Source organism: Paralichthys olivaceus, chromosome 12 (assembly GCF_024713975.1).
Source record: "Paralichthys olivaceus isolate ysfri-2021 chromosome 12, ASM2471397v2, whole genome shotgun sequence".
NCBI classification, from domain to species: Eukaryota; Metazoa; Chordata; class Actinopteri; order Pleuronectiformes; family Paralichthyidae; genus Paralichthys; species Paralichthys olivaceus.
The window spans coordinates 5,294,921-5,308,624 of NC_091104.1; the positions used below are offsets into that span (position 1 = coordinate 5,294,921).

The 13,704-nt window shown below is 44.6% G+C and overlaps 3 protein-coding genes across 11 annotated transcripts in view; all 3 read left to right on the plus strand.

The window, feature by feature from the left end:
• The window catches only part of slc4a11 (solute carrier family 4 member 11), an 81,286-nt gene extending 78,757 nt beyond the window's left edge, over positions 1 to 2,529 (plus strand). For all 9 annotated transcript variants that reach the window (XM_069536110.1, XM_069536112.1, XM_069536113.1 and 6 more), the window contains one exon: positions 495 to 2,529. In XM_069536110.1, coding sequence (XP_069392211.1) covers positions 495 to 561 — 67 coding nt within the window. In that variant the 3' untranslated portion in view covers positions 562 to 2,529. The remainder of the gene's footprint in view (positions 1 to 494) is intronic.
• Positions 2,530 to 3,941: 1,412 nt separating this feature from the next.
• rpia (ribose 5-phosphate isomerase A (ribose 5-phosphate epimerase)) lies at positions 3,942 to 9,755 on the plus strand. Its single transcript, XM_069536119.1, has 9 exons — positions 3,942 to 4,550; positions 5,050 to 5,110; positions 5,449 to 5,504; positions 5,651 to 5,710; positions 5,854 to 5,918; positions 6,670 to 6,738; positions 7,342 to 7,483; positions 7,862 to 7,961; positions 8,140 to 9,755. The coding sequence occupies exons 1-9, from the start codon at positions 4,290 to 4,292 to the stop codon at positions 8,235 to 8,237; spliced, it is 912 nt and encodes a 303-aa protein (XP_069392220.1). The 5' UTR covers positions 3,942 to 4,289; the 3' UTR covers positions 8,238 to 9,755.
• Positions 9,756 to 11,038: 1,283 nt separating this feature from the next.
• eif2ak3 (eukaryotic translation initiation factor 2-alpha kinase 3) overlaps positions 11,039 to 13,704 on the plus strand; it is a 29,415-nt gene continuing 26,749 nt past the window's right edge. The window contains exon 1 of the mRNA XM_069536109.1: positions 11,039 to 12,657. Within this exon, the coding sequence (XP_069392210.1) occupies positions 12,326 to 12,657 (332 nt within the window). The 5' untranslated portion in view covers positions 11,039 to 12,325. The remainder of the gene's footprint in view (positions 12,658 to 13,704) is intronic.

A 13,704-nucleotide genomic window follows, 5' to 3' on the forward strand; every position in this document is an offset into this window, starting at 1 on the left:
GAGATAAATAATGCAGGTTGGCCTTTGAAAAACTGATCAAGATTATTTATAAAGTCGACTCGTGCTCGTCAAAGTTTGATCAGTAGGATTTTCCCGTTTCTGTGAAGAGTTGGTTTCGGCTCGTCGACACAGAACCAAACATTGATCAGTGTCGTTAAAGTTTTCAGAGCGTCACACCCACGTTTACTGAGACATCAGCAGCTCTCAGATCTGCACTGGACGTGTTTTTTCCTCACAGTTTCAGTTGGGGCTGTAAATGAGACAGAAACGTCCAAGTTGTTCAGGACATTTTCCAAACGTCATGTTTTACTTCTAATCTTCATGAAGATGGAAGTTACACTCCTCCCCCTCAGTCTGGTACAAACCAGCACAGTTTATTTACTCTCTGGCTCAACACTGAGAAGGAAATGATGAATCTTCTGTCAGAGGATCTGAAGTCACGATGTCTTCTCTCACATTTAACGACTGACACAAATTCTCTCTGCTCTGTTTAGGAACAACGTGCTTCCTCGCATCATTGAGGCCAAATACTTGGACATAATGGACGCCCAACACATGTAGCCGCAGACGGGAACAAGCTCCGACACCACAAACTAACATCTGGAATTTAAAGAAAAAAAAAAAGATTTAAGGATTTAAAAAAGAAAAGCATATTTTTCAATGCAAAACTGTACGGAAGCAAAAAGGAGAAAAACCGACTGTTTTGATTTTTGTATCTGATGAGAACATTCTTACAGGTGAAGCACTGGAAACGAGGGAAGTCGCGTGAGGGAGAGAGAGAGAGAGAGAGAGAGACGAGAGCCGTGGGAAATGTTTCCCATGAACGTGGACAGACAGCGTCTCTCTGTGGGGGAAACGTCCTGCTGTTAAAATCAGGACTGTCCAGAATTCCCTGTTTCACCTGCGTGTGACCCTGTCAGATGGTTCAGTGCCATACGCCTCCGTGTTCTCCTCCTCACACTCCTTTACTTTCCACGGTGACACTTTACGTTTTCCTCACTGCAGTGCGTGTACCTGTGTGTGAACCTGTGGGTAAGTGCTTCAAGTACTTACTAATGCCGTGTAAGTAATCAAATCTCTGCCGGTGTTCTTCGTATAGAACGTAGAAATGCGTAACGGCACGATGTAAGAAGGGATCTCTTTCGACACTTCGCCCTCACGCTGCGTTGTTACGCACATTGTACTTACTTACACTGTGTTGATCGGTATTTAAATACTTCTCCATGTGTGAAATAACTGGTAGGAACTCTGCATTTAGGAAACTGTAAAGTAAATCTTGAACTTTTGTATTTTCTGTCATTGTGCGACATTCCAACCTTTGTTAGCTGTGGTTTCCCAAGTGTTCCGGACATATTTCGTTTTTAGATCATTCCAACAAATGCCAGTGTTCATTAAGCAAAGGTAAAAGGTGTGTGTGAGTGTGTGTGTGTGAGTGTGTGTGTGTCATGGGCACCAATCTGTCTTTAACCTCGCTTCCTGCCAGCTCTTTAGAAAACCTCATTTTTAAGGTGGAATTTAAGTGCTCAGCTAACTAGAAAGTACATTCCACAGATATAAATATATATATATTGACAAAATATATGTAATAAATGTAATTATATAGAACGACAGCACAAGCCAAAACATATAGTGAAATCTTTATCAAATTATAAAAAGATATTAGAATATATTAAGGCAATATACAAAAAAAATAAAATATTTCAGGTTAAATTGAAATAGAATATTTATTTATCATAAAGACGGTTTATCTTTAAAGTACATAATGATCATTCGTGTGTGTCGACCCTGAACAGAGAGCGATCGGTCCGTCTGCGTTCACTCCGTCACCTTCCACAGTTAATGTGCGTTCAACGTGTCACGTCTCTGCTGCGGTGTTTACATATCAAAGTCCCTTCCAGCTCAAACAGTTCTGGTGCAATGCTCGTAAAGAGGAGAGGCAGGTTTAAAGTTAAAAAAGAAAAAGAAGTAGATAAAACTAAACGTTAGCGGGCTTTGGATTCAACAAAATGCATCCCGGGGTTTTTTTTTGTTTGTTTTTCTGTTAGTGATGAGTTTTAGAATAATCCGGTCTTGTTTTCTGTTTAGATGTTATGATTAGATCAATGCTTGCCAACATTGTCATGTATTAATCCAGACGTCTGGATCTTGTTATCTACAGAACGAAAATATGTTTAAAAAAAAAAAAGAGAACCTTTTCTAAGCAGCGGTTTGCTTAAAGCATGTCTTATCTGGGTTGTTTTGATACGATGTGATGCCAATGGACATGTAACCTACACAAGAAGAAGAAAAAAAAAAAAAGTCAAACGGTAACTTCTCGATAAACTGAATGCAACGCTCAATATTCAGCAATACTGTGTATAAAACAGAGCTTCACTTCAGCCGTGGAGCATCAACAGGCCAGCTGTGTTTTTAAGACAGCAACTTTTCAGTCCATCCTCACGAACTCTGTGCTCGTTCAATTATCGCACACGAGGTACAAGCTAAAAAAAAAAATAAAAAAGTGTTTGCGTGTCGCATTCACAGATTTTACTGCGGTTTAGTTGCTTTTCCCAATATCCTAATGGCAGCTCCCTCATGCAGCTCTGTTCAACTTTGTCTTACAGATGTGAGAAAGATGTCCGATTTAAGCAGATGTCTCACGCCGAGATGGCGTGAAAAGGTAAAGCTCGGCCGCATTTGCATAATCCGTGGATTTAGCCTTAAGACAGCACTGGTGAGGGAAGAGAGAGAGTGAGAGAGAGGTCGTGAGTTATGAAGTAATATGTACAGTTTGCAATGCAAAGTTTAGTTTTTATCAACTGTCCATTATAATCCCAGGCAAAGTGTTGGTTTCTGACTTCGGGCCGAGAGATGAAACCATCCTTCGTGCGTGACAGTATTGATGTTGTTCCTTGATATCTTCTCTGTACTGATGAGTTTTGGAATAGCAGCACATTTCTCTCAGAGGTCTTAACGTTGGGTTCAGAGTGAACGACTCTGTTTGTGAAACCTTGACTCCCCCTCCTCCTCCTCCTCTTCCTCCTCCTCTTCCTCCTCCGCCTCCTCCTCCTCCTCCTCCTCCTCCTCCTCCTGATTGGATCTGTTTAAAAATTGCGTAACGTGGTGTTTATTTTTTTCTCTCTCTCCCTGATTTCATATAGCCTACTTTTTCTATTCATGAATGTAAGATGTGTGGATTTTTATATAGCATAACTAATTTAGGTGTCAAACAGAATCTGTAATTTTGTCAAAAAGATCAGCTATATTTGTAAGCTGTAATATGTAAAAAGGAGAAAAAAATGGTTATCAAACAAATTGTGTTGGTTTACTATAGTATATATATACTGTACACTGAAAAGAGAGACTATCTCAAGCTGTTTGCCAAATAAAAAAGTAGTAGTGATGTAAATATCCTGGTTTGTTGTGTTTATTGTGGATCCATATGTTCAGAAACTGTTTTTAAAGATGGACGACGTCACAGCTCCTGAAAGTGAGGCCAAAGGTATCTTCATCGCCCCCCCCCCCCTGGTGGCTGGCAATCAAAGTACACGTTAAATCATTCACTGATTTTAGGTCGTTCTTATGAAAGTTGATTTTCTTGATTCAGCTCCAGGAGCACGGTGGGAATCACACACATGACATTCTACCTGTTGGAGGTTTGTGAACCGTCAACATTATATTGAATTATTGGTTTTAAAGGTAGAATTGAAGCAACACTCGGGTTGTTTTTATCTGTATTAATGTTCACACTAAAGCTTTTTGAGCCATATTTGATTATTTGCTTTGGTCTGTTTCATTCTCTGACGTGAGGCTTTATTGTTTTATAATAAAATCCTTGTGGAAATTAAAACATCTGACACACACACACATGTATAATAACTATAAACTCACGGTGCATTGGCTGTACATCAAACTTCACACAGTTAAAGTCTCACTGCACCTTTAAATGTATTTAGTTTTACTGTTTTATTTGACTTTTTATATATTGAGCTCCTTCACGTTACTCTCATTCAGCTGTTTCCCTGCTGAGCTGCGTCTTCTTGTCATCTTTCATTAAACTGATTCTGTGTAAACTTCACGAATGAAACTTTAAACTTGAAATATGAAAACAACAAACGGGTGGATGTAAGCTCCTCCACTGTCCCCGTGGGGTCGCTGTTGTCCTCAGAGCAGCTGATGCGTGTGGAGTTTCCCGGAGGAGCAGGAATCAAACTCACGGATTAACGCGCAGATCCCGAGCAGCTGATCTGCTTCGTGCAGCGGGACTCCGCTCCCCGTGTCCCGGTGTGTCCGTGTCCGTGGGCCGGGTCATGAGGCTCCGGGGGTGGGTCTCCTCCTCCCGTCACCTCGCTAAACCACTCGTCTTCTCCCGGAGGAAACAGGCGGGGTCTCCGTTTCCCTTCAGCCAGAAACACGTGCGTCTGCTCGGTCACTCTGCTGCTGACACCCCGGACATCAGCACCTCCACCACCACCGACACTAACCGCAACTATTACCGCAACTTTAGCACCAACATGGCCGAGGAGGCGAAGAGACTGGCCGCTCACGCCGCAGTAAACAACCACGTCCAGGTACAGATGTAGCCTCACGTGCTAACTGTGTGTAGCCTCACGTGCTAACTGTTTGTAGCCTCACATGCTAACTGTGTTTAGCCTCATATGCTAATTGTATGTAGCCTCACATGCTAACTGTATGTAGCCTCACGTGCTAACTGTTTGTAGCCTCACATGCTAACTGTGTTTAGCCTCATATGCTAACTGTATGTAGCCTCATATGCTAACTGTATGTAGCCTCACGTGCTAACAGGCTGCTAGCTTCACGTGCTAACTTTTCGTAGTTCCCCACTTGTTTTAAATGGTTAGCTTCATGCCAGCAGAGTTAGCTCAGGTACAGACCACTGTAGCGTTAGCCGCAGTTAGCTCGTGAGTGATCACCCTGATGTCACCTGCACGGTTTGAACTAGACCCCGTGTCACGAGCGTCTGTCCCCCGGGGGGGGGGGGGGGGGTCAGTGACTGTCCCACAAGCCGCAGGTGTTAGCTTGTTGTTGAACTAGCTCTGTCCCTTGCAGAACAACCAGGTGGTCGGGGTGGGCAGCGGGTCGACCATCGTCTACGCTGTGGACAGACTGGGTGAGTAACACCTCACTGAACATGGAGCCAGTCAGAGAAGAATCAAACTCACACACTGTCCTCATCTTCATCTTTGACTTGACTGACCTCATCCTCATCTTCATCTTTGACTGTCCTCATCCTCATCTTCATCTTTGACTTGACTGTCCTCATCCTCATCTTCATCTTTGACTTGACTGACCTCATCTTCAAAAACACTTCCAGTGAAATATATCGAGCTTGAAAATTCAAATGTAAAAAGTGCAACTCTTTTCTGTTAATTCTGTAAAATAAAAGTTAAGATGAGCACTAATGTGTGTGTGTGTGTGTGTGTGTGTGTGTGTGTGTGTGTGTTGCAGCGGAGCGAGTGCGTCAGGAGAAGCTCAACATCGTGTGCGTGCCCACGTCCTTCCAGGTGAGTTTAAAGTTTGGAGACTCTCCAGTCCAACTTGTATTATAAAGATAAAATGAACGGGAGTCAACAGGAAATGACATCACTGCTTTTCCCTCTGGTCTGTTTTCGTGTGTCCGTCACTTTCTGTCCCTCTGCTCCTCCCACAGGCTCGTCAGCTGATTCTGCAGCACGGCCTCACGCTGTCGGATCTGGACAGACACCCAGAGGTATGATCAGCTCCTGTCTGCTGTGGAAAAGAGGCAGGGCCACAATATGCTCTTGTTCAAACCCCGTCTGGATGTGGAGCGACGGGGACGTTAGCCGTGGTTTGGCACATGTGAACGTGGACAATGGTTCTGTGTGTTTTCAGTTGGACGTAGCGATCGACGGAGCGGATGAAGTGGACGCAGACCTGACGTTGATCAAAGGAGGAGGGTGAGGACAGACACACTCAGAACTCCAGCTTCTGTCTCACAGCTTCTTGTCTCACAGCTTCTTGTCTCACAGCTTCTGTCTCTGTCTCACAGCTTCTGTCTCACAGCTTCTGTCTCTGTCTCACAGCTTCTGTCTCACAGCTACTGTCTCACAGCTACTGTCTCACAGCTTCTGTCTCACAGCTTCTGTCTCTGTCTCACAGCTACTGTCTCACAGCTTCTGTCTCACAGCTTCTGTCTCTGTCTCACAGCTACTGTCTCACAGCTTCTGTCTCTGTCTCACAGCTTCTGTCTCTGTCTCACAGCTTCTTGTCTCACAGCTTCTGTCTCTGTCTCACAGCTACTGTCTCACAGCTTCTGTCTCTGTCTCACAGCTTCTGTCTCTGTCTCACAGCTTCTGTCTCTGTCTCACAGCTTCTGTCTCTGTCTCACAGCTTCTGTCTCACAGCTTCTTGTCTCACAGCTTCTGTCTCTGTCTCATAGCTTCTGTCTCACAGCTTCTGTCTCTGTCTCACAGCTTCTGTCTCACAGCTTCTTGTCTCACAGCCTCTGTCTCTGTCTCATAGCTTCTGTCTCACAGCTTCTGTCTCTGTCTCACAGCTTCTGTCTCTGTCTCACAGCTTCTTGTCTCACAGCTTCTTGTCTCACAGCCTCTGTCTCTGTCTCACAGCTTCTGTCTCACAGCTTCTGTCTCGCAGCCTCTGTCTCTGTCTCACAGCTTCTGTCTCACAGCTTCTGTCTCTGTCTCACAGCGGCTGCCTGACTCAGGAGAAGATCGTCGCCGGCTGTGCGAAACATTTCGTTGTCATCGCCGACTACAGGTTTGTGTTTTCTCATTTACCTGAAGCCCCGCCCACGCGACACACCGAACGCCTCCCTCCGTGTTCGACCCTCTGACACCAGAACAGGATCTCATTAAACACGACGCAGCTGAGAAGCGGGAACATACGAGAACATGCGACGACATTTTGTAGTTTGTGATTTAAGATTTTTTAAATCTCAGCTGGTTGAGCAGCTGCTGTTCTCGGGCTCGTTCAGGAGACGTGTTGCATGAGACGGAATCAGCGAAGCCTCGGAGAAGCAGATCAATAACTGTGTGTTTTACTTTTCCAGCATTGAACAAAGAAAATGATCAAAGGTTTGTTTGTGTGATTAAAATCTGCCTCCGGGTTTTTACAGTCACAGGAAGTAATGAGAACATTTTCTGTGACTTCAAGAATCTGGTTTCACGTTTTTTTTCCCGAACTTCTGATATTTTTGTGACATTTGAAAGAAAGTTTCGGATCCAGAACTAACAACGTTCCGGTCGAACATCATCTTAAGTTCGGGTCTCTTGTTTAATCTGCACGTACACGAGGGTCATAACTAGTTTGTTGGTGCGTGTTTGAGATTCACGTCTCGTTTGTTTTTCTCTCTCCGCTCAGGAAAGACTCCGAGGCTTTGGGCCAACAGTGGAAAAAGGGAGTTCCTGTTGAAGTGATCCCCATGGCGTACGTCCCCGTCTCCAGGACGATAGCCAGATGCTTCGGAGGGGAGGCCAAGCTGCGGATGGCCGTCAGCAAAGCAGTAAGTGGACGATTGGCTCGACTTGTGTTTGCACCACTTCTCTTATTTTGCCTGCTTCGTGGCAGCTCTCTCTCTCTTTTTAAGTTGCAGCAACAATTTCACAACTCGTTTTACTCAAAGCTTTTCTTTTCGCTGCTCCTGGGTGAACTCCAGATTTTGCCCCTGAGCTCCAGGTTGAGATAGATAAGTGGTGATAACTCTTCATGGTGACACTGAAACCTAACGTCCACCTTGTTAAGCAGCTCAACGACCTTTAAATCAGCGTTTCATTGATTTTTATGCAGTATTTGCTTTTTACGGACGGTCGTTCTCGTGACACGTTGTATTTGGTCGTCAGTGGTGCACCAACGACCGACTGTGTGTCTGTGTGACTCTCAGGGTCCCGTGGTCACCGACAACTCTAACTTCATCCTGGACTGGAAGTTCGAACGCGCCCAGAACTGGAAGGAGGTCAACACTGCGATCAAGATGATTCCAGGTGAGACGCTCACGGACGACAGCGTTTGTAGAGTTGAGGTGATGAAGGACGTTCGCAGAGGAAGACTTCAGGACACGTCTTTGTTCCGTGTCTTACCGAAGCGGCAGTCTGTGTTAAAAAAATGTGAGTGTTCCCAATGCTGTTCTATAAAAAGTGATTCTCGCTGTGTCGTCCTCAGGCGTGGTGGAGACGGGCCTGTTCGTCGGCATGGCTGAGCGAGCCTACTTTGGGATGGAGGATGGAAGCGTGCAGGTTCGCGATGCTCCCGTCAACTGAGGAGTTCGCAGCCTTCACTGTCGTCCCTCGTCTCGACCGTTTTTTTTTTTTATGCGACCAGGTTGGGGGGCGGGGCTGCACCTTCACATCATCACGTCTCACAACCCGACAAATTCATCATCACCTGATTTTTTTCTCATCGTGCACGTGGTGCTTCTGATTCTGTGAGTTTTAAAAGTGCCTGATGAGTAAAATGAAAAATACCGAACGTTTCTTTTTCCAGTCTCTGCTCAGCTCAGCCCTCTGGTTCCTGGCTCGGCCTGTAATTAGCCTGCAGCGCTGTGGTTCTCAACCAGTGTGCTGAGTCACTGCTGCAGAATAAAGTGTGCCTTGAGATTACAACAGCAGTGACGCCATTAAAGTTTCATCTGAACAGCTCATAGAAAACCTCGTTCATCAAACCAGCAGTCCAGTGAAAACTCCAGAAGAAAGTCTGATAGACCCTGAAGTGGTTTATAACAGACAACTTATTATTTGTCTCTTAATTCATAAAAAGAGATGTCCTCGGTGGGAGAAAAGAAATCCCTCGTTTCATTTTTCACACTTGTTATTTCTCATTCCTTGTGTGATAATAGTTGGTGTGCAACAGTTACAGCCGCACTGCACCAGTGATTCGGTTTCCTGCTCTGAGTAAAGACAGAGTTTGAGAAAATCTGTGGTTTCCTGTCAGTTTCATCACCAGTGGGCTGATGAGGACTGAAGTCCACAGTGTCTGAAACAAAGACCTGAATGTGTTTATGTTCCTGCATGTACGTCCCTCCACTGTGCTCCTTCTTCTCAGCCTGTGATCCACATGCATGACTTCTCTTCTTCCTCACACAGTCAGTGACGATCTGCAGTCGTGCTGTGAATGTTTCATGTTTAATAATGAACTGTGTAGATAAAATATCAACCGACATGTGTAGGAGCTGCACTGTTCAGTTTTTATAAAAGACGTTTGATACATGAATGATTCAAGAAGGACACAAACATGAAGGTTTCATTTGTTTCCAGCTCCACAAAGAAGCACTGTACTTATTTCAAGTTTTATTATAAATCTTAAAACCGAATAGAGCAAGTTTAAAGAGGGAGATAAAATAAAACTCACTGTGCAGCCAGTTCACCTGATACTTTACTGTCCACAGCCACAGTTGACCTCTTCTCTTTGCTTTTGGCTCACGGTGCCTTTCTCTGGTTTTATGTTTTTGTATGAACGCCTGTGAGACACTCAGGAGAACATGGCGTCTGTGGAACTTATCAAAGTCAGAATGTACAGTTGTCCTGCACGTTAGTTCAGAGTTATTAGGTACGAAGCTTCTGATCCTGTTCTTCTCATGATTCTGTCGTTGAGTGGCTGAATTTTAGGACTTTGACTGAAATTGAGCTGAAGTGAGAATGTGTTGAATTCAGAGTCGGCACCACGATGGATATTTCTGCACCAGCATTTCTGTTCTTATTTTCTTTACCAAATGACTGTGATAATGATTTTTGCTGTGAAGGTACAATTATTTTTTGCCAAACAATACAAGACCAAAACGACTCCTTGTTTTATTTCTGATGATTCATTCTCTTCACTTGTTCATAAACTGAAGTTCCGATCACACTGGTAGAAAACTGAATATCCTCAGTAATAGTTAAACAATAGTTCTACATATGAACACGAGCTCTGTAAAACAGGTGATTCTCTATTTACCTGTTATTTAAAGACCAACTGTCTGACAGTGTTCAAGAAAATGAAAATAAATTCCTGGATCCAGATCTGCCTCTTAAATCACTTCAGTCGTTTCTTTGTAATAATAAAGAAACAGACACAGTTGAAAACTTAACGAGCAGATTAAGTGATAATTAAATACTAAATACATAAGAATATATTCCAGTTGACTGTTTTTGTTGTTAATTTTACACAAGCAATTTGATCTCATCTTATTTTCCAAGCAACACCTGAATGTAAACATGGATTGTGTCGTTCTCCGTTATGTCCGCCTGGAGGCGCTATAAATACAAGCAGCTCAGTTCCTCATGCCAGCGCGTGAATGTGGCTCCTCAGTGACGTCATGTTCCAACTCAAATCTTCCTGAAGTTTATTGTAAAAGCTCCGAGTAAATATCTTTATGTTTAAAGAGACATTTAAGATTTATATTTATAAAAACATTACTGATGAACATGTTTATGCGGATGGAAAAAAAACTTTATTATTGTTATAATAATTTTTTATTCTTGTTATTGTTCTTCTGAGGAAATCCACCTTCTCATGCATACAAATAAACCACACCTGGCACATAAGTCCAGTCCTGTGACAAAAGTCCTGATGGTGGCGCTACAACAACCGTCTACAGCTTAAAACTTTGAAAATTCAAATCAAGTGTAAGTGCCCAATCGAGCAGAAACTTTCATAAACTCTGACTCGGCAGAAACTTTGAACTCCAATTCTCTGTTTTTCTCAAAAAACTGTCAAACTAATTAAACCATCTCCTCCCACAGTCTTAGATTAAATGATTTCAAACTTGTGACACAGCGTCTCCAGACTGTTCTCCACAAATTATCCAGACAGATTTTGAATTGATTAAAAATTGAGTTTACATCAAAAATGTTTTGACTGTAAACAGATGAATTATCTAAATCAATCCTCAATGTTCACAAACTTCTCATGTCTTCATAGAAGTGACAAGTTTCAGAGTTTTATCTTCATGTCAGAACTTTTGAAATGTGTTGAAATGTTTCATCATCACATATTTTAGTCGGTTTAAAAAACTTTAAACACTCAGTCATGGAGGAATAAAACTCTGTGTAAATAAATCACATCTCTTCACAGTGTGGAGGAACAGAAAGTATTTAATCTTGATCAGTGAATCTCCTGCAGCGGCGAAGTGTGCAGCCCTGCAGAGGTTACATCATCAGTGAGGTGACGTCACCTGACAGGAAGCTCCTCAGCGTGAGGTTGCGAGTTCAAAGGTCGATGACGCTCAAAACATTTGTTGTTGTTTGTCCATCAGTCGGTCACGTTTTATTCGCAAAGCTCAGATTCACGAATCCCAGTTTGTGTCATCGATCTGAACAAAGTTCAACACGAGAGGGAAACTACCAGAATACAAAGTTTATCAGCAGAAGAAGAAAACATTCAAACTTCAGAGAGTCACGTGTTCATCGTCTCTCAGGACAGACTGAAGTACTACAACAGAATAATACTTACATTGATTAGAAGAAACGTAATGTACTGTGTTCTGAGTACTTGTGTGTTCTGAGTACTTGTATGTTCCGTGTACTTGTATGTTCTGTGTACTTGTATGTTAACTCTGAGGTCTGTGTTCTGGACAATAAAGTTGGTTTTAAACATCGTGGAATCGTGTGAATGTTTGAATTTTCTGCTTCAACCTGTAAAGTAAAAGTTTCGGATGAATCTTTGTTGACATCAGAGTAAAACCACGTCTCGTGACCAGGAACAGGAAGTTTCTCTTCAGCCACGTTGGTCTTTTCATGTCGGCTTGTCTTGACAACTACTTGTGATTGACAGCTCAACTATCGAATCCTGCGCTTACGAGTTAACCGGTGGGAGGGAACAACTCGACCAATCGCGGCGCAGCCCGGTGAGCTCGGCTCTCCTATTGGACGGAGGAGGACACCCCCCCCTTCCACCAATCACACGTCCTCCTCAGAGAGGGGCGGGCTCGTGCTGTGTGGCACTGTCCAGTGCGCATGCGTCGCCTCGACAGCCAGCCGACTGACCAATGGCGTGCGGAGCTTGTGGGAGGCGGGCGCTTCCGCGAACCCGCCTCCCGGAGTGACAGCGCTCTGACGCAATCGTCGCCTGCTTAGTGTGCCAGTGTGAGCGTGAGTGACAGCCGAGCGAGCCAACGAGAGGCGGCGACCGGAGTTTCACCGTCCAATCGCGGCGCAGAAACAAAGGCGGGGCGTCGCGTTACCAAGGCAGGTGGCGTGAGGTATAAAGGAGCAACATGGAGTCCCAGCGGCTGTTGATGTTTACCGACATGTTGACTTCATGGCCGCCGCGCTGCTCCTCCAGCTCCTCCAGCTCCGGCCCTGTGTAAGCGGAACTCTTCTCCGGGCCTCTGGCATGTGACTCCTCCTTCACTGATGTGCCAGTCTTACAAATGGAAAGGGGGCTTCACTCTGGAAACGTGAGCACCTCCCCGCCGTTTCAGCTCCTGCTCCTGCTCCTGCTGCTCCTCACTCCGCTCCTCCCGCTCGGCAGCTCCCCTCCGCCGGCCCTGGGCTCCGCCGTCCACTGGGAGCCGCGGTCCGCCGCCCGGAGCGCGGGCTCGACCCCGGCGGAGGATGGTGTCATGGAGCGCGGCTTGGAGAGCGTAGGCGGCCCCGGCCCCGGCACCGGAGCGGACGTTGTCGTGGAGGACGATGACACCGGGTCGACCGGGGAAACGGAGGAAAGCTACAGGGAAAGTAACGGAAACATCCCGCCCACCAGGTAACTCGGCTTGTTTAAGAAAAGCGCAGCGTGTGAAGTGTAAAGGACAAGCTAGCACATCGGCACCCATTATCGGACAGCACCCTCACTGGCTTTGATCCTTTTGATCTCAAAGCTTCAGAAACTTTATTCGGTTCAGATCTGTTTGATGTTTGAAAAGATAATGGGGCGGTGTTGTGGTTCGGACTCGAACCCTCAGACACTTTGAACTTGTTGTGGATGCGCTCACTTGTTTTTCCCCCCTGCCGCAAAAAACACGCCCGTAAACGCATATTTCCTCAGGTCACATGCGGGTGCTGGTCACTAGAGTGTCCGATAATAGACGCAGTTTTGATATCAAAGTTTGGATGTGGGGGAAACAGTGGAAGTCCAGGATACATGTGGATGATTAGAAGTTGTCAGCTCTGCTTATTCAAAGTTTTAGTGTTTGACATGAATCTCGTTTTATAGATTTGTCCCTAGTTCCAGGTTATTTATAAGTTTTCCATTTTGATTACATCAAAATGTTGAGATTAATAATAAAAGAATCAAAGTGAGAAAGCCGTGGTACTTTTACAAAGATGTTTTTGTTTTTATTTCCCTCTGACGTTGACCAAACGTGTTTCACTTCATGGAGGAGAAAGTTTGAAAGTCGTTCGCTCAAAGTTTCCACAGTGAAACAGATGTGACATGAACGGAAGAGTGTTGTCGGTGAAAGTGAAAAACGCTCGTGCATCCTGTCACTTGGAGGTGACGTTATAATCCTGTTCTGTCAGTGCTCAGGCCACAGATCTGAGAACAGCTGTTGGTTCAGGTTATGTGATGAAGACTTGAACTCACATGTGATGTCAATGTGATGACAGTTGGCTTTGTTTCCGACACCGTAGAAGAATCGCTGCATGAACATTCCTCAACACTTGACAACACACACATGCCACCCTCTGCTGATCCACAGCCAGTCTCCCCCTGTCTGCAGAGAGACCAAGTTTACATCTAGTCAGAGTCTGTTTATATATTAACATTTAGGGGATTTATGGTCATTTAAAGTTGTGACTGTGCATAAGGATA

Coding starts and splice junctions, on each gene's coding strand:
- rpia (XM_069536119.1), top strand. CDS start 4,290: ATGAGGCTCCGGGGGTGGGTCTCCTCCTCCCGTCACCTCGCTAAACCA. Junction 5,111..5,448: donor CTACGCTGTGGACAGACTGG/GTGAGTAACACC, acceptor TGTGTGTTGCAG/CGGAGCGAGTGCGTCAGGAG. Junction 5,505..5,650: donor GCGTGCCCACGTCCTTCCAG/GTGAGTTTAAAG, acceptor CTCCTCCCACAG/GCTCGTCAGCTGATTCTGCA.